Source organism: Phyllobates terribilis, unplaced genomic scaffold, assembly GCF_046119375.1.
Source record: "Phyllobates terribilis strain yellow unplaced genomic scaffold, ASM4611937v1 Scaffold_4__5_contigs__length_816908805, whole genome shotgun sequence".
In the NCBI taxonomy this organism is placed as follows: domain Eukaryota; kingdom Metazoa; phylum Chordata; class Amphibia; order Anura; family Dendrobatidae; genus Phyllobates; species Phyllobates terribilis.
This window is the reverse complement of record NW_027362764.1, coordinates 717,594,140-717,614,486: the sequence shown is the minus strand read 5'-3', so window position 1 is coordinate 717,614,486 and position 20,347 is coordinate 717,594,140. Positions and strand designations below refer to the sequence as shown.

The 20,347-nt window shown below is 42.9% G+C and overlaps 1 protein-coding gene across 3 annotated transcripts in view; it reads right to left on the bottom strand.

The window, feature by feature from the left end:
- The window catches only part of FZD6 (frizzled class receptor 6), a 50,800-nt gene extending 35,411 nt beyond the window's left edge, over window positions 1-15,389 (bottom strand). Inside the window, exons 1-2 of one of the 3 annotated variants that reach the window (XM_073679699.1) lie at window positions 15,203-15,388; window positions 2,663-3,037 (exon numbers count right to left, since the gene is read on the bottom strand). In XM_073679699.1, the coding sequence (XP_073535800.1) occupies window positions 2,663-2,881 (219 nt within the window). In that variant the 5' untranslated portion in view covers window positions 2,882-3,037; window positions 15,203-15,388. Of the gene's footprint in view, window positions 1-2,662; window positions 3,038-14,976; window positions 15,091-15,202 lie in introns of those variants that run through there. The other 2 variants (XM_073679700.1, XM_073679701.1) reach the window with 2 other exon arrangements.
- Between the last annotated feature and the right edge of the window lie 4,958 nt (window positions 15,390-20,347).

The window sequence follows — 20,347 nt, the reverse complement described above, 5'->3', positions numbered from 1 at the left end:
CGTACCTCTTCAACCCATGTGTGGCTGTACAGGTGGCACCAATGGTATGTCTGCCCCTATTAGCACTAAATGAAAAGGCCCATATCTTTGAAATCGTATAGCAGATTTAAATTAAAAAAAAAAAAACTGAGGGGGAGCGTAAGGAATAATACAAAAAAAAGAACAAAACCCTAGACACTTTTTCAAGTTAGACCACGGAGAGAAACAACTTAAAGAGGTTGTCCGGTTAAGGGGTGTGACTGCAGACTTATAAATTCCCCATGCACACGCACTATTAATACAATACTCAATGCAAGTGTATGGCATGGGGGTATGGATAACTCATACATACCCTCCGTTACCAGGTCTGAAACTGGCGAATCCCTGCACAGTGCCTGCGCTGGGGGAATTCATAAGTCTGCAGTCACACTGAGTGACTGCAGACTTATTGGTTTTGACCGGACAACCCCTTTAATTTTGTACAGATATTAATTAACACCAAATAACAAAAAATAAAAAAAATTAGGCAAACTTTGTAAGGGCCACTGGTTACCTGAGCCATAGGATTTTCCCAAAAACTAGTTTTACTTTAATCTAAAAATACGTATTTGACGGCTGAGCACTGCAAACCGACTGTCACAATGCTATACCAAACTACAAAATGCAGCCATGAACGAAAATAATCAACTCCCTATCATTTTCTCTTATATTTGCAAGAGCCAACTAAAAGTGAAACATGCCAAGGCCGTCTTTCCTGCCTGACACAGAAAGCACAAGAATCTTTACATTGGATTTTAGCAGGCAAAATAACCATAATAATATTTCATCAAGACAAGCCTTCTCCGAAACAGCTGTCCAAGGTCTTCCTCCTGATAAACATTGTTTTTGTCTAGCAATACATTTCTTAGATATATACCCCCCTTACACTTAGGATAGCTGAACGATGGTTTGGCTGGCAACTGTCTCACATACATAGGAGGGCTCGCTCTGCCGTGCGCTTGTGCGGTTTATGAGAGATCTACTGGAAGACATCTCTGACGCTGATCGGCAGCCCAAAAATCAAACATGCTGGGTCCTCATCTCCCCCGACATCATCTATCGGGGGAAGAGTTGTAGGCTTCAATGCACAACAGATTATCGGCCGAATCTGCTAATATTAGTAGGTTTGGCTAACATTAGTCTAATGTGTATGGGGGTGGTGGCCTTTACAAAGAACCTCTGAAATTGCGGTTACCAGGTCTGTATCAGCTCTTTCTTATCGGATCTTGAGATTATAGTAGGGTTCTGAGGGTGAGGACCCCCTCTATAGTATCAATATGCCACGATAGGACCTATGGAGCCATAGGTCATCTTAAATACTGAATTACAATCCTTAGGTGTGAATAAAGATTAGGTCACAAAAAAAAAACAGTGGGGTACATACAGTCCTGGGAGGGATTCTACAATACATACCAAAATGGGGGTTCTCCCCTTTTGGTATGTAAGATTAGATCTCTAATGGGAGATGGGTTTGATGTCTGCATTTGGAAAGAGAAAATGAATCCCATCTGATGTGACCAATTTTCCCCCCAAAAATTAACATTGAATATATTAGTACTTTCCCAGTCTAATGTCATCTATGGAGCAGGAACATTTGTTTACCAAGTCACCCTAATATTTCATTACAAAATCGTAGTATTAACTTTTGTAGATGGGGGTGGGGGGTTACCTTTTTCCTAAAAGTACTGAAAACTTATCTTCTTTGGGGAACAGCTACCACATGTAGTACAGAAAGAATATACCTGTTTTCAGCACTCATCTCACTTAATTAATGAAGGGTGATGGAACAGATACAGAGAAATGATGCTGTGATCCATGGGAAACAATATAACCAGGGAGAAAATATTCAACCTGGGTCCCCTGGATGGCAAAAGTGGGGGAATTTCCTAACCAAACCATTATATTATCTTGAAGGTGTCAACGCATTTAACAAAAGCTTTAAAAAGTAATTTTTTAACAAAGCCCAATAGATTGTTGGGGGCTCAACTGTTTGTTTGACTAAAGAACCCCAGACCTCGTGAGGAGGTCTGGGGTTCTTTAATGCATGAGAGGTTGTTTGGAGCAGAGGGCAAGTATACACACCTCTATTCTATGCAACTCAATGGGAAATCTGAAAATAGCCAAGCATGGCGGCTCAAAAATGTTTTTTTAAAAGGGTTATTCCCATCTTCATAAATGGATATTGTCATATAGTACTTGTTAAAACAAGCAATTTTGCAATTTACAGCATAATAAAACTTGCAGCTGTTCTTGGATTATTAAAATTTTTCTTTTCTTTACAGCTCGTTGCCTAGGAGACCGACCACTGCTGAGGTCTGGCTTGTAAACACTGAGCTGAAGCCGGCCTGGATTAGGAGATAAGAGTGTGCTCCAGCAATCCTGGCCAGCTTCAAAACAGTGCCTACAAGCTCAATTTTCTGCTGTCTAACAGAGGTGGTCGGTCTCCAAGACAACGAGCTGTAAAACAAAAGAGAACTGTTAATATATCAAGAACGGCTGCAAATTTCAGAAAGCAGTAAATTGCAAAATTGATCGTATTTACAAGCACTATTCAATTTATGAAAATGGGGATAACCCATAGCTTGATTAGGTTAAGATGTTCGCAAAATTAAGGAGCAACTATTTTGCAACCATTGACACTTACCTCCATTCTCGTAGCTGCGATTGCTTGGTCGTAGTGTTCCAAAAGGTTTGGGAAGAACGTCATGTTGTAGGACATCCCCATACATCTAGGCACGGCGATGGGTTCACAAGTGAACAAACTGTGACCTTCCACAGCAGGCAGCAGGAACGTGCAGAGGATGGTAACCCCAAAACACCACATCTTGGGAGACAGCAGAGATTTAAAGGTATCGGAGCACATCAAGTCCAGGCGGAACGGAGTCTCATCAAGTGTACGAATAACCCGATATTAAGAGATTATGGACGGTGACGTATCCTGTCCGTGCAGTGAACATTCTCTGGAAGTGACACAATTCCGGGCTGTGGAATAATACAGCATTTACTTCTCCTGAGCATCCTGGGATAAACAAAATAGGATGACGATTAGCATAAAAAAATAATAAAATCCTGCACTAAATGTCACAGAAGACATATATACAATAAGGCACCTGCACTAACATCTTGTATGAACACGTAGGGACTGGTGATATCACTCCAATACGTTGTATCAATCAGGTTACCAAATCCATATAGTTGTGAAGTTACTGAGAACTCTAATACCAAAAGCCTTGTGGCCAAAGCACCTGCTGAGGGCCACTAAAACAGTCAAACTGGCAGCAGAGTGTAATAATGCCTTATAAAGCAGGTCACAGAGCAAAAAATATATAAAAAATTAGATGTAAAAGCTCATGTCCGCAATTTGCTAATGCCACTGTTTTCTGGCTCTCGTTGATGGACCCTTTAAAAACTATTTTTTCAGGCTGCAAAAATCCTGACATCTTAGGGGAAACTAATAGAAAACTACGGTAAATTGAAATTATACCCATACAATCTCCGCACCGCTCCCCAGAGATCAGAGGTACCAAATGTGTAAGACAGCCACCTCCGCCTCACGTCTACAGAAGAAGCGCACAGATTTAGTTGAGTTAGGGTCTTCTTAATTCATTTCAAAGTAAAAATCCACTGCTGTTCACATGAGCTTATTTAGAGGGGTCCCCTTCCCCCCAACAAAGTTTTGAAAAACTCACCACGTGGAAAAAAAAGTAGTGATATGTCAATTCTATTGGGCAGATTCCTTTTGGAACCTGCTCCAAATTTAACACTGTCAAAAGGGGATGAAAAAAAAGCTTCAAAAACCACAAGTTCTGCTCCAAAAACTTCTGAAAAAAGTAGTTTAGCAGTTTTGAACTCTTTGTGGTTTTTGGATTGTTTTTTTGTGTTCCAAATACTCCAGAAAAAAAAAAAGTGAGCATACTCTAAGGCTGTGTGCCCACAATGGTTTTTTTCTGAGTTTGACACTGGGTATTTTCGCTGAATCAAAAACTCAGCATTTTACTGTTCCAACAAAGTGGATGGGATTTATATAAATTTCATGCCCAGTGTTTGTTTTTTTTATGCCGTGTAAATTGACCTGCTGTGCGTTTCAAATCCGCAACATGTCAATTTCTCTTGCGGGTATGCTGTGTATTATGTGGAGATATTCCCCATAGACTTGCATTAGATGCCGAAAAAACAGGGGTAAAAAACGCACATGCGCTTTTAGTGCATTTCCGCAGCAGAAACTTGTGTAATCTGGAGATGAAGTTTTGTCAAAGCCAAATACAATGAAGTATCAAAAAACAAAGCAGATATAAAAAATGATATTCAAAACAAGAGACCAAAAAAAGCATGTAAAAAAAAATGCATCGAAAAAACAAAAACACAAAACCTAATTTACTTAGTATAAGTGCAGAAATGCTGCAACATCAAAAACTAGGAAGTCCTTGAGAAAAAAAAATGTCAGCAAAAAAAATAAATGGTGATTCCTTAAGTGGATTTTACTTGAAAAATCTGTGGTATATTTTCGCATCCAGAAATCTGTGCGTGAACCTAGCCAAAAAGTATTTGAGACGTTTTTTTTAAGTGGATTTTGAAACAGATCTGCCTTGAAGTCTACATATGAACATACCCGAAGTCAAACAATTGTTCAAAAATAATCATTCTAACCCTTTACTAGCACGTGTAGAGAAAATAAAAACCTTAAAACAGCCAGAAAATAGTTTCTCTGATAATGGTCACTGATATGACTACAGGGTACAAAAGTAAGGCTATGTTCACACGTTGCGATTTTTGCAGCTTTCTTTTAAATGCAAATTCAAACCTGCTTTTTACAGTACCAGCAAAAGCTATGAAATTTCAGAAATCTCATGCACATGATTTGCTTTTTTTCCTTGAGTTGGAAAACTGCTGTTTTTTTAAAATTTGCAGCACGTCAATTCTTTTAGCATTTTTTCACTCAGACAGCAATGAGAAACTAAAAAGCGCTGCAAAAAAAACAAACAAAAAAAAAGGCATTTTTGGTGAATAAAACTAACTTTAGTAAACAAAGCACACGTAATTCGCACTAATAAAACCTCTGCAAAAAATGCGTCCCAAACGCTGCAAAAACTCTGAAAAACGATCGTATAACATGGCATCCATTCTGGTAGTGGCCACTGACCGTCGCGTACCAGCTAAGCATAATGCCCTTTTACACTAATGCAAACTGTATAGGGAAAGAACGATTGCCCGGTCCTGATACAGTTTGCATAATGTCTATGCAGGGAGATATTCTGGCCACAATCATGATTTTTAGGCCCACCTAAAAATGTGATCATATGACAAGCATTAGCTAATTGTTGCCCCATTTACACGCGCCACAGAGAGAAAGAACATTCTTAAAACCCGCGTGGCCAAATTATCGGCCTATGTAAAAGGACCTTAAAGATCTGGAATTTTTCACAATGTTAAGCGCATTAACACATTTTACAACCTTAGGAACATTCATGGACAATAACCCTTTCATGGTCCAATATGTATACATCCATCATGGAGCAGGTCAGGGTTTAGGAAGAGGGCTCAGGAGACTAATAGCAGCAATAGGAGATACAGTATGGGTGTGTCACACAAGGTGAGGGAAAGACTAAGTGCAACACAAAGGGGAGAGGGGGAGGAAGCCCAAACACTAGGGAAAGGGGGAGTGGAGACCCCTAGGCAGATCTAATATCACCCTGCCTACCCCATCGTCCCTATGTAGGTTCCACACCTATCGCCGAGCAGGTACCTAAGCCCTGAATGTCCCTAGAGTTAGGCCCTAGATAGGGAGGGGACCGGATGAGCACTAGTCAAGCCCCACTACAAACTAAAGACAACAAGGTAGACAAACAAAGGGGATACACTTAGCTTGAGCAGACACCAGAGAGATAAGGCCAACTGTCCTCCAAGGGCACCAGAGAAGAAGCTAGCCGACTGCTAGTGCTACAAGCCTACACAGAGGTACATTAGAACTATCATCGGCACCTCTCTGGAGAAACTTAGAGTTTTTAACTTCCAAGCAAGGGTGTATCAATCAGTAGCAGAAGGTGGAGGTAGCTGCTAGGTCCTAAAGGAAGGAGGCTATAACCATACTAAAGAGATGAGAGGATCAAGAAGGCGTTTACAATGCCAAGCGCATTGACCTTCTGCAGCCGGCTCCAGATCGACTGTCTGTCACACCTGACACACCCGTGACAGTGTGATGTACAAAAGGAATAGTGGATTTCAAATGTGCTGCTGATTCCAAGATCCAAAGACAAAGTAATAAAAATGGAGAGTGGTTTATGGTCGACGCGTTTCAAAGTCAATAACGACTTCTTGCTCAGGACAACCACATGTGTGTTTCAATACATGTCAAAAACTTTTATTTATTTTTTTGGAGGAGTGTGATGTACCTAAAAGACAATCAAAATACAGTATGTACTCCACATTGGTATCATTAAAAACTAAAGCCTGGCACGCAAAAAAAAAAAAAAAATTAAGCCTCAATATAGGTCCATCAACTAAAAAATTATAGTTTTGGGATTCAGAAGATAGTGACCCAAAGCAATTTTTTTTTTTTTTTACAAAGCATAGGTTTTTTTAAACCACTAAGGGTATAAGCATATGTTAAGTATTCGTTGCAGTCATTTCTACATCAAAAATGTGTCTATTGGAAAGAAAAATGCTGCATGAAAAATGTGGGGTTTTGCCGCATTTTTGCTTGTGTAGTTTGATACATTTGTTCCCAGTCAGTAGAATAGATGAAAAATGCAGAAAGATTTGACACGCTGCAAATATGAAACTGCTTCAAATCTGCAAGGAAAAAATTAGCAACGTGTAATTGAGACTTCAGGAATCTCATTCAATCTGCTTGTACTAGGAAATATTTCAGTTTTTAGTGACAAAACTGCGCAGAAAACGACAAAAATATATATATATATATATATACTTAAAGGGGTTGTCCGGTCAAAAATCAAAAGTCTGCAGACTTATGAATCCCCCATATAAAATTTTTTTTTCTTCATTTCCCCCTCACATGGATTTTTTCACCCCTATTTTTCAGCAGATCATTGTATGGTAAAGTTAAGGGTGTCATTCAAAGCCACATCTTGTCCTGCAAAAAGAAAAAAAAAAAAGCCTCATCAGGCACCAGGGCCGTGGTATGACTGCAACGTCTGCAATCTCCAAATCTTGGGTTACCTCTCCTTTTTGTTCTCCGGCCAGTACCAATGACATTTTTCATATGTATAGATCCTACAATGCTAATTATATACACAGCCAAGAATCAGTCTCCGGCTCTAGCCCCAGGATTAACTGATAAGGATCAGCTAGTCTTTCTGAAAATCCCTAGATCAGATATTGCCACCAGGTATCTGGCAGTGGAGACGCTGTAGATTAATATTGTTTAGGAAGGGACAACATGCAGATATCGGCCTGATCCTCAGCTGAAAACATGAGGCTCCAGCTGGACCCTGCCATTTACAAGCAAATATGAAAACTAGCAACACAGTGTCCAGGGACGGCTCAGGCGGCTGATCTGCTACAATCTGCTTCCTGCAGTCACACAATAATATACTTGTGCTAGATTATATAAAATACATATTACACACACATCTGTGTGCAGAGCTCCTGTTGCACAAAGTCAAAAAATAAGCAATGTCACTATATATGACACATAATCACACAGCTGGCTTTTCTACTTTTGGCAACAGAACATATGCACATAGATGAATCAATAATGCCAGAAATCTGATGGATCTAAATCAGGGATGCCAAACTCAAACACACAGAGAGCCAAAATGGAAAACTTAGACAAAGTCGTGGGCCCTCCATCCGGAATAAAGGGCCCCGACATAGCCCTCCATCCGGAATAATGGACCCCGACATAGCCCTCCATCCGGAATAACGGGCCCCGACATAGCCCTCCATCCGGAATAACGGGTCCCGACATAGGGGTGGCAGTTCTGGTATAGAGGGTCAAATTTAATCACCCTGCAGGCCAGATTTGGCCCACGGGCTAGAGTATGATCTAAATCAAAAACTTTTCCTATTAATACAGGGTATATCCCAAGCTTCACTCCATATCCCGTGCAAGCTTGGTACAGCCCCTCCACTAGGTTGTAAAAAATTGCACGTGTTTCAAGAATCCAGGGCACTGGGTATCTTCCTTCCACAAAAGTAATTTTATATCATATTTAATTTTTCGGTCATTATCAAGCCAAGGGTCTTTATCCCTGTGTGGCCGAAACGTTGATAATTTTCCTGTGTGTACACTGGTGTCAATAAAAATACTTTTATGGAAGGAAGATACCCGATACGCTGGAATCGTGGAACACGAACATCTTTTCCCATATCAGGAGTCAGAAACCTGTGATGCTCTAGCTGTTTTGAAACAACAAGTCCCAGCATATCACCAGCATATGACAGTCTGGCAAAGCATACTGGGATTGGTAGGTTTAGGACAGCAGGAGTGCCGCAGGATGCTGACTCTGCTCCAGGCTATGGCCACACATGGCACAGATGGAGAACACAACTAATAAGTGGCTTTCCCCCTGAAATCAGCATTGCAATGGCTTGTGCACACTGGGCCAGTGATGGCCCATGCTACAAGGGCATGATGTCAAGTGACTGGTTAACATGAAGTCTTGCTGCAATGTCAATTATCCTAAAACAGAGTCAAAACGATAAATTAATAAAAAAAAAAAATCCGTTTAGGGTGAAAAGTAGCAATTTTTCTTTGCGGTTGCAAGCCAAGCTCACACATTGATAAATCAATCAATGTGGACCACCAAAGGAAAAAAAACGGCACCCCAATATTCATGTGTCCATGCCGCGTATAGAAGGGCTCAATACCACACTTACTAGGATTCAAAAGACACTGGTTGAGATGCTACAAGCTGAGTCTGTGACACCACATGATATCGGGGCAAATCTGAACCCAAATATCTACCTGGAACATGTCCTTGTCCTGTCTATCAGGGATCCATCTCAGATCTACAGATGATCATACTTGGTCCTATTGTTCACCTGAATGGAACTGAGCTGCAATATCAGTCTTGGCCTTTAAGAAGCACGAGTGGAACTGTTTCTTGAAGAAAGCATTCATATTCTTCTCATATTATTATATTATTAACGGCCTTCAGCTCGATCTTGAGCCATGTCGACTTGATGGATGAATGCTCTGTAGGAAGATCGATCCTGTGCAAGCCTAGATAGGTCCACCAGGGTCTTCTCTGCTGTTATCTTGATAGTATTAAGCCATCGGGTTGCTGGTCTTCCTCTTCGCCTTGTTCCTTCTGTTCTTCTGACCATGATGTCCTTCTCCAGTGATTGCTCTCTTGGTATGATGTGTCCAAAGTAGGCAAGTCATATTCTTCTCAACCCTTGGAGACTGTCTAGGTCCAGAGAGGTGAAAAAAATAAAATATTGAGACCTGCCAAGATCGGCGTGGATGAGCACCTTTGTACTCGTTGCTGCTTCCATAGCCAGGATCAACATCTCATTAATGTCATCCAATAAGTGGCCACCGATTGGCTTTAGAAAGGACATGAACCCCCCTCTGGATGTTGATCTCAGCAGACCGGCTGGGATTACAGGTATCAATTCTTTATTCAACCACCTGGAACCATTCATAAGGGGTTGTCTAGAAGTGGACAACCCCTTTAAGGCATTTGAACAGGTACTGATGGGAGTGACCACATTTTAAGTCTGGTAATGTAAATTATAACAGCGCTATATAAGTAAACGATTATTTTTAATTACTGTAATTACTCTTTATAGACTGACGACCCCCACAATCATAATAGACAGCCCCCTTACCCACAGACATTTAATTGAACAAAGCTTAGATCTCCACAGGGTTTCATGGCGATCTAGGTTTAGCTCAGTAGGGTTTGAGTGTTGCAATTCTGATACAAATGCTGAAAGTCAGCCATATTATGGTGGCATGATACAATAATAAGCAACGGAACAAAATAGGCCTCATTTATCAAAACTGTCTTTGTTGCCCATAGCAACCAATCACAGCACAGCTTTCATTTCTCCAGAGCACTTTTACAGATGAAAGAAAAGCTCTGATTGGTTGCTATGGTCAATAAAGGCAGTTTCACTATAAAGACAGTTTTGATAAATGAGGCACGGTGTTGCTTCTCAGTGATCTCTTGTTCCTAACAACATTGGACAAAAAAAGCTTAAAATTATAGATCATGGAAGTCTCGCTCCTGTGACAAGTAGGAATCACCAGTGAAAATAAACACACACATCCACACCTGTTAAAACACTTCGTAGAAGTTGGCCGACCTCAGCGCAAATGTTTACATTATAGTTCTGTAAATGCGACAAAGAAAAGGTGAAAATCCAATAAACTCTGAAAAAGAAACCAGCAACTCACTAGAATGAAAAAACAGATACAAGCACATAAGACGAGATAGATCCCCGATTGTGGCTGTATATGCCTATTTTGAGCAAATTCATGGATCACAATTGCACATCCCACGGTCCCACTATCAGTATTTGATCAGTATTCGGTCAGTATTTTTTCTCAGGAGTGGGAGCCAAAACCAGGTGAGGAACAATCAGAGAAAAGGTATAATAGAAACAAGTCACCAATTCTGCATTTATCACCCACTCCTGAGAAAAAAATACTGACCGAATACTGACCAAATACTGATAGTGGGGCGGTGACCTAAGCCTACGGTTCCACTATAAATTCACAGTATGACACTAAGGGAAGGGGCAGACGGCCATAGATTCTCTCATTCGAGAGACAGTGTGATCAGATTCTCTCAGATGAGGAGAAGATGGAGAAAAAAAAAAGATCCATCTTCTCCATTTTGTCAGTGTACAGAAATCGGACTGCACTCAGATGTCATCCGAGTGAAATAGGATTAATTACATGCTCTCATTGACTTGCATGGAGGAATATGAATCGAATATCGGATCAAACTCGGGCATGCAGCGATTTTTTTCCTCTAATAGACTCTGTACGAGGCAAATATCAGACATTTGCACGGCCCCATAGACCAACATGGGTCTGAGTGCGATCTGATGTTTAGTCGGATCACATTCGAACCGAAAATACCCTCGTCTGCACCTGCCCTAAAACGGACAATCTGATTGCTGTATCCAACTTTCATCCATTTTTGGTTTGTGTGCTTGTTTTTACTATCAGTGTGACATCCATTTTTTCGCTTATGCAATAAAAAAAACAACAAAACAATACAACTGTAGTGTTGTCCGTCATTTTACCACTCAATAAGTAGGAGATACACAATTTTTTTCCCCCCTTGGATTTAAATACAAGAAATAGATGCCACGCTCATGGTATAAACAGGCACAAAACCAAAAATGGGTGAAAAAAAAAAAAATCTGATCCAGAACACTGAAAAAATAGGTTCCACTTATTCTTGTACACACAAAAATTATGAAAGTCTGCATTAGGCGTTATTAAATTCTTGATTTTGCAAAATCACAATCAATGAATCTAAAAAAACAACAACAACAACAACAACAAAAAAAAACACCTTTTGGATGAACCACAGCACCGATAACAGCTGATTGGCGGGATAGGACATCAATGTAAAAATAGTGGACAACTTCTTTAAATAGGCGCATATGACCGAAAATGATGCCCAACAGGCCCCATAGTGACTGTCTGTATCATTACAGTCAATGGCCCAAATCCTATTTTCCAGGGCTTCTGATGGAGCCACTGACGTGCAGGTAAAACACAATATGAACACAGCCCTGACAGATAGGTATTTAGGTGATGATAATCTAGTGAAGAATTTTCGCCATAGTTTTAGGCGGTTCCTTGTTCCCTTCCTTCCCAATCTCACATCATCCAGACATTAAACACGGGGCTGTCATTTGGTAAAAGAAGTCTACAATTAAGCAATTGACTATACAAAGTGTCACGTAACTCCCGGCTTTGTGGAGACCAAATCATCAACATGTAATTAAAAAGTGATAATATGCTAGCTCTGGAGAAGCGGGATAATTACACTGGGCTCATGGAGCGTCTCGGGAAAAGCTCCAGACAAGGCTGTCAGGTTTCCATGCAGACGGTCAGGTCGGAGACATTGAGATGCCATTATTTGACAATAATTAATACCTAAATACTTTCATTTATACACAATGTCAAAAAATACCAAACAATTTAAAAACATGAAAACTCAAGGATAAATCCATAAGATAACCTACTTCTATAAATTCCCTACAAAATAAATTATATGTTCACACGTTGCGTTTTTGCAGCGTTTTTGTTTTTTTATGCAAACTAAAAGCTGCTTTTTACAGTACTAGCAAAAGCTATAAGATTTCAGAAATCTCATGCACGTGTTTTTTTTTTTTTTCGGGCAATTTGAGAACTGCGGTGTTCTTGAAATCTGCAGCATTTCAATTCTTTCAGTGTTTTTTGTCACCCATAGAAAGCAATGAGAAAGTGAAAAAAAATGTGCATTTCTGGTAAACAAAACTTACTTTATTAAACATGTACTGTGGACAAAGCACACACTGTAAAAAACGCAGAATGCAGGTTTTGGCTGCAGAAAAAAAAAGCAGCAGTAGCATATGAGCATAGCCTTAATCTACGGGTGATGGATGTTGTAATGTATGGCCATCTGAGCTACATACTGGATATAGGTGGTAGATCCCATCATTTTCATGTGATCTACTGACAATTTTATACATACTAGGTTGGGACCAGATAGATTTTAACAGATCTAGACATTTTGACTCCACTGGAGATAAGCACCAACAAAAGGTGTCTGGCAGCAGCTTATGTCCTACCCTACAATGAAAGAAATCTGGTCTTATCACATAATATCAGGTAAATCATGCAGACTCCAAGCAATTAGTCTGTATACCCTCAACATCTGCAATCAGGAAAAACAAGAATCAGGCATCTTGGATTTTAACTCGCCGAGCCTCTGACTAGAGTCAGACAAGCTTATGAAAAATCATTCAATTTTCATCCAGAAAAAAATGGGACGATTTTCATCAGTATTCTTATCTGCATTCCATCCATGGTCTTCTATTTTTTATCCATATTGAATCATTTTTTATAGATCAACATTCAAAACGTTTTTCTTAATATGTAAATGAGCTGTTCTCAAGGAGATCTGTATCCGCCTCATAGATCTCAACAGCTCATTTACATATTAAGAAAGAAAATGGATTTCCCCAGAATAAAACATCGGTTCGCAGATATCAAGGTGTCATTTTATTCAACTTTCTATGACCTACATGCCCATATAGACGGCTTAGGAGGGTTCATTCTACTGACAGATTCCCTTTAAGAGAAAAAAGAAACTCAAAAAGTTTTAGAAACAGCAGTTGATATTCCTTCGAAGTAAATAGGAAGAGTTTTCCAAGCATTTTTGAGTAGGATTTTGGAGAGGATCCACATAAACTCCATGTGACTATAGCTTCTCTCTATTGCAGTAAACCTGCATGTTCAGCCGATCTGTGTAAGTTGCTGTCAGCCCAATGCCATCTAATGTGCACGGGCCCTGTGCTGCATTACTGCACATTCATAAAGTCACAAAACTGATTTGCAGATGAAACAGTAGCAGATATTGCCACTGATCTCTATGGGAAGCAAAACCCATGTAGGAGGAAAGTTTAAAAAAAAAAGTTGCATCATGTGACTGAAGAATGCTCCAGCAGCCTCCTCCGGCCTCCCAGAGGGCCCAGCCTCCTCCGGCCCACCAGAGGGCCCAGCCTCCTCCGGCCTCCCAGAGAGCCCAGCCTCCTCCGGCCTCCCAGAGAGCACAGCCGCCTCCGGCCTCCCAGAGAGCACAGCCTCCTCCGGCCTCCCAGAGAGCCCAGCCTCCTCCAGCCTCCCAGAGAGCCCAGCCTCCTCCAGCCTCCCAGAGAGCCCAGCCTCCCAGAGAGCCCAGCCTCCCTTGCCCCCCCAGAGAGCCCAGCCTCCTCCAGCCTCCCAGAGAGCCCAGCCGCCTCCGGCCTCCCAGAGAGCCCAGCCGCCTCCGGCCTCCCAGAGAGCCCAGCCGCCTCCGGCCTCCCAGAGGGCCCAGCCGCCTCCGGCCTCCCAGAGGGCCCAGCCGCCTCCGGCCTCCCAGAGGGCCCAGCCGCCTCCGGCCTCCCAGAGGGCCCAGCCTCCTCCGGCCTCCCAGAGGGCCCAGCCGCCTCCGGCCTCCCAGAGGGCCCAGCCGCCTCCGGCCTCCCAGAGAGCCCAGCCTCCCTTGCCCCCCCCCCAGAGCCCAGCCTCCTCCGGCCTCCCAGAGAGCCCAGCCTCCTCCGGCCTCCCAGAGAGCCCAGCCGCCTCCGGCCTCCCAGAGGGCCCAGCCTCCTCCGGCCTCCCAGAGGGCCCAGCCGCCTCCGGCCTCCCAGGGGGCCCAGCCGCCTCCGGCCTCCCAGAGAGCCCAGCCTCCCTTGCCCCCCCCCCAGCCTCCTCCGGCCTCCCAGAGAGCCCAGCCTCCTCCGGCCTCCCAGAGAGCCCAGCCTCCTCCAGCCTCCCAGGGAGCCCAGCCTCCTCCGGCCACCCAGAGAGCCCAACCTCCTCCGGCCCCCCAGAGAGCCCAGCCTCCTCCGGCCTCCCAGAGAGCCCAGCCTCCTCCGGCCTCCCAGAGAGCCCAGCCTCCCAGAGAGCCCAGCCTCCCTTGCCCCCCCCCCAGAGCCCAGCCTCCTCCGGCCTCTCAGAGAGCCCAGCCTCCTCCGGCCTCTCAGAGAGCCCAGCCTCCTCCGGCCTCTCAGAGAGCCCAGCCTCCTCCGGCCTCCCAGAGAGCCCAGCCTCCTCCGGCCTCCCAGAGAGCCCAGCCTCCTCCGGCCTCCCAGAGAGCCCAGCCTCCTCCGGCCTCCCAGGGAGCCCAGCCTCCTCGGCCACCCAGAGAGCCCAACCTCCTCCGGCCTCCCAGGGAGCCCAACCTCCTCCAGCCTCCCAGGGAGCCCAGCCTCCCTTGCCCCCCATGACACCGCTGCACCTGTTTTCAGGAAAAAATAGAATAACTTTCTCCCACATACCCTCCCTCCTTCCCTCTGACTTTCTCCTTCTCCTCCTCTATCGCACACTTCTTCCTTTCCTGCCTGCTGCTCTTTTCACTGCTGCTCCCGGTCTCTGTGTTGCCCCCTGGCTGCTCCTTTGCCTGCCATTGTCCCCAGCCTCCTCCTTCCCTGCCTGTCATCCCTCCTCCCCACCCCCAGAGCAGCACGGAGAGACCCCAGAATGAGGATCAGTGCTGGATCTTACCTGCCAGGAGGACAGATTTCCCAGGGTCACCGAGCTGATATAATCCACCTTGTGTCACCTTCGGACGATCACCCGGATCCCACACGACCAGCGCCCGCCCGCACCGGGAGCGATCCTCCGTGCCTGAGATCCCACGATGTGAAGTTCCTGAAGTTCACTTTGAAGCCTGCGTTCTGATTGGCTGCAGCAGTCCCCCCTTCTCCTGGGCACGCCTTCTCATTGGTTGCGCCAGCCCCCATCTCACAGGCACGCCCTCTGATTGGCTGCTCCTGCCCCCTTTCTCTTCTAAACTTTCACTAGTGATTAGCTCCAGACTATACAATTGGCAGCTTAGTTTATGGGACAGTGACAATCTGATCTATGGATTTATTGATCGTCTCCTGTCTGCTGTTCTCCTCAGTGAAAGCTGCGCTTATTACTAGACCAGATGTGACCTAGTTTATGCCATGATGAGACCAGACATTGTAAACTCCACAAACAGTAAATTACAAGGTCAGAGAGAAAACAAGAATAGTATTAGCTGATCAGCCATAGAGTTATCCTCACGGCAGCAGGAGAGGTTTTCCAAATTTTAACATTGCTGGTGTATGTGTGATCATTGGTGGGCAGGGACATAGCTTTACTGAGTGCAGGGGGTGCCTAAAGCCTAGGGATACCAAAAGCTCCTTTTGGACCATATGAGACCAATTTTATTAAAGATCCATGATGGTTGGGGGCGCTGTTGAAGATTTTTGATTGGTGCCTACAAACTTCAAGTTATGCCACTGTTGGTGGGTACCTCCATGGGTCATAGGTAGAGGTGGGCTGATCAATTCATAAGACTAGTCCATCGGCCAGGTCAGTAGTCTCTGGCCACTGGATGGTAGACTCACGAATCTCTTACCTTCTGGGATCTCCAACATGGCTCTTGATTAGCCGGGGTGGCACAATGCCATCATTGCGGTTAGCCAGCCCGACTAATCAAAAGCCATGTGGGGATCCCAGAAGATAAGAGATACACAAGCCTCCAAGAGACTACTGATCTGGCCGATGGATCGAAGTCCTGTGAATCGATCAGCCCAACTCAACCTATGACCCATGGAGGTACCCACCAGCAGTGGCATAACGTGAAGCTTGTGGGATATAATGACAAATCTTCAGCAGAGCCTCCAACTGGTCCCTTCTAGGCTTCAGCACCCAGGTGTGACTTTCCCTAAGTACTACATTTATTAAGAGACGCACCCCGCCTCTTAATAAATTTGGCTATAAATTTTACAATATTGATTAGTGATTGCACCATGAGCAAGGATTGGTGATGATAATTGCATGATTTATTTCAAATCAACTGAGAAATCGATGAATGTGCTATCATACAGTAGCAATCAAAATGATTCAACTCCATTGCTAATCATCAAAATTTAGAAACTTTCTTGTTTGCAGTAATCCAATGAAACAAGTAAAAATTAATTATCTCAACACAATTAATATAACACAAGTTTTCTGCTAATAAGCCCTCATTCAGACGTCGGTTTTTCTCACGTACGAGAAAAAAACACAGATTACTTTGATCAGAGTGTGCTCTGAGTGTCATAGGTTTTTCTCGTACGTGGAGAGAAAAAAAGTTACTCCACCTTAATAATAATAATTTTTATTTCAATATATTTTGTAGAATTTTACAATTCAGAGGGGACAAGTACAGACAATATCAGACATTACAGTGTTCACATAATTCAACAGATACCAAGAGGAGTGAGGCCCTGCTGCTCGCAAGCTTACAATCTATGAGAAAATAGGGAGACACGAAAGGTGAATGGTAACAATTGCTTGTATTGTACGGTCCAGCCATCAATATAATAGGGTATTCACATAACGCTGCATGAATCGGTCACCATCCAGTATGTATAAAAGTATAGATACAGAGGGCTATTAAGTGCATGGAGGGTGTATAAACAGATTACACAAGGGACCAGACTTTGAGAAAAGTTTTGGAAGGGCAAAACGGGAATGGTTAGATAAGTGAGGTGAGGCGATAGGCCAGTCTAAAAAATGCGTTTTTAGGCCACGCTTAAAATAGTGGTTATTGGGAATTAATCAAATTGTCAGGGGTAGTGCATTCCAGAGAATTGGCACAGCACGAAAGGAGTCTTGGAGATGGGACTGGGAGATTCGGATTATTGAGGATGTTAATCTTAGGTCATTAGCAGAACGGAGGGCACAGGTATCCTTTTTGGCAGTCCGTGAGTACGATTACAGGGACACCAAATATATCCATGTTATTTGCTGATTTGTGATGTTCATTATTTTTTAAAAAAGCACATTAAAAATTACATTATTGTGTTTTTCATTATTTTATTATAAGAAAAAATGACTTTTTCTTTACCTCTAGAATACAGAGACATAGAAATACACTGCTATCTATGTACAATGTATCTCTATGTGTCATTATAACCTACTTGTGGGTGGAGAACCTGCAATGCAGCTTCAAGTATAGAAAATCTCCTATGCTGATCAGTACAGCCTGAGGCTCATACTTTAGCTGCTGCCTGCAATAACAGTGGTTGTGGGTTCAATTCTCGAGGAGACCAGTTCTCAAAGGGAGAAATAGCATTTTTGTAATTGTTTTTCAATATCTTTTAGTAATCTTATAGGAAGAAAAAAAATCTCCCTCTAGAATACAGGGACATAGAAATACATTGCTATGAACAATGTATCAGTACAATCTGCCTGTGGGTTCAGAGCTAGCTTCAAGTATACAAAATTTTCCTATACTGATCAGTGCCGGCTGAGGCTCATAGCTTTAGCTGCTGCCTACAATGATACATATTGTGGGTTTGAGTCCCGGGGACACTAGATCTCAAGAAAAGAAGAGAATTGTTTAATTAATGTAAATGTGTGCAGAGCAGCGATGCCGACCTCCCCAGGAGGAGGAGCAATAAAGATGGCGGACAGAAGAGAGTGAGTGGAAGTCTGGGACATAGCATTGACCTGCTGGGACAGCAGGACTACCCCCTTAAATTAGGACAGTCCTGCTGAATCCGGGACAGTTGGGAGTTATGCTGCAACTTGTCATGCTGCAAATTACTGTATGTCTTCAGTGTTCACAGGTACAGATGTCAAATGTGAATCTGCCTATAACTATTATATGTACAAATGATATAGTTTCCTTAAATTTACATTGTAATAATTGCAGTGCTGTGAAATACTCCGCACCCCATATATTCTGTGGATGAGTTGGGTGACCAGAATGCCACCATTAAGGTCTCATTCAGATGTCAGTGATTTTTAATGAATGCAAAAAAATGGTTTGAGTATTTCACATCAGTATTTCTCATCTCATTTTTATCCGTGTTTGGTCTGAGTGTCAGTTTTTACCTTCAGTGTTTCATCAGTGATTTTCTTGTATGAAAAAAAGAATTAATTGCAAAGCTTCTCCAGTACATTACAATGTTAATCTGTTAATCACGGAGAGCACACTGATGCCATCTGTTGGCTGATTTTCACGAACCCATAGACTTTTGATCCATGATGCCAATCAAACATAGACGTTTCCATATTTTGTTTATGGACACGCAGTCCACAACGGAACACGGACATGTGAATAGCATCATACATTTTAATCATACGTATTCTATCTGTGAATATCACAGATCATGTAGGTGAAAAATGGACGTCTGAATAAGGCCTGATAGTGCCATTTTAATGTGTACCTGTCAGCAGGGTTGTGCTCAGTAAACTACATACACTGTCAGGTGTGTGACATTACACTGATTAAAATGATACCTTGGTTGATGATATCCGTCCTGTGGTTCTTGTGTAATCTTTACTTTCAGTTTGGAGATAATGATATGCTTGTGCTTTGGGGCAGCCTGTTGGGGGCGCTCTATGTGATGCTCTGCTTACATATTTATCTGTATGCTCTTATGACAGCTCACGGATCCTTCACTGACTTGCCTCCTATTTTACCTAGCCCCGCACTACTAGATGCATTATTTAAAACAGGAGGCAGGTCAGTGAAGGCACAGTGAGCCGTCATAAGAGCATACAGATGAACATGTAAGCAGAGCACCAGATAGAGCGCCCCCCACAGGCTGCCCCGGAGCACGGGCATATCATCAGCAAAGTGTCAGTCTTTGCTGATGACAACAAACTATGCAGGATAATAAAAACTGACCTTGACACTACAATATTACAAACGATCTGGATAAGATGTCTGAATGGGCAAACACTTGGCAGATGAGGTTTAATGTAGATAAATGTAGAGTAATGCACCTAGGAAGGAGTAATCCTATTGCTGCATATGCATTAAATGGGATTATACTCGGGTCTACAGAACAGAAGAAGGACTTGGGTATTCTGGTTACTAGTAAGCTGAGCAGCAGTACTCAATGTCAGGCAGCAGTCGCAAAAGCAAACAAGATTTTAGGGTGTATAAAAAGAGAGATAAAATCCTGTGATCCATATTTTCTGTTGCCTCTCTATAAATCACTGGTGAGGCCACATCTGGAATATGGGATCCAGTTTTGGGCTCCACATTTTAAAAAGCATATTCAGAAGTTAGAGTCAGTTCAAAAGTGGGAAACTAGATTATTACACGGGTTGGAGGCCTCTAATATGATGAGAAGTTGGAAAAGTTGGGCTTGTTTAGCTTAGAAAAAAGACGCCTCAGAGGAGATCTCATTTACATATATAAATATATGTGTGGTCAATACAAAGGACTGGCACATGACTTATTCCTTCCAAAGACCATACTAAGGACCAGGGGGCACTCATTATGGGTGGAAGAAAGGCAAATACGGCACCTAAACAGGAAAGGGTTCTTTACAGTCAGAGCAGTCAGACTATGGAATGCCGACCACAAGAGTTAGTGATGGCAGATACTATAAGGGTACGTACCCACTATCAGGGAAAGCTGTGGGTTTGACGCTGTGTGTTTATACAGCATAAAACCTGCAGTGGCCCAATGTTACAGCATAGTGGATGGAATCTCTAGAAATCCCATGTTCGATATGTGTGCATCAGAGGCTGCGGATCACCCGCGGACACGGACATGCATCACGTCTTTCCAGACTGCAGCATGTGAATATCTCTTGTGGAGTCGCTAGTCTCTGCAACAGAAATTTGACCACTAGAATGTATTGAATGCGGTAGATCCACATGGTTCAGAAA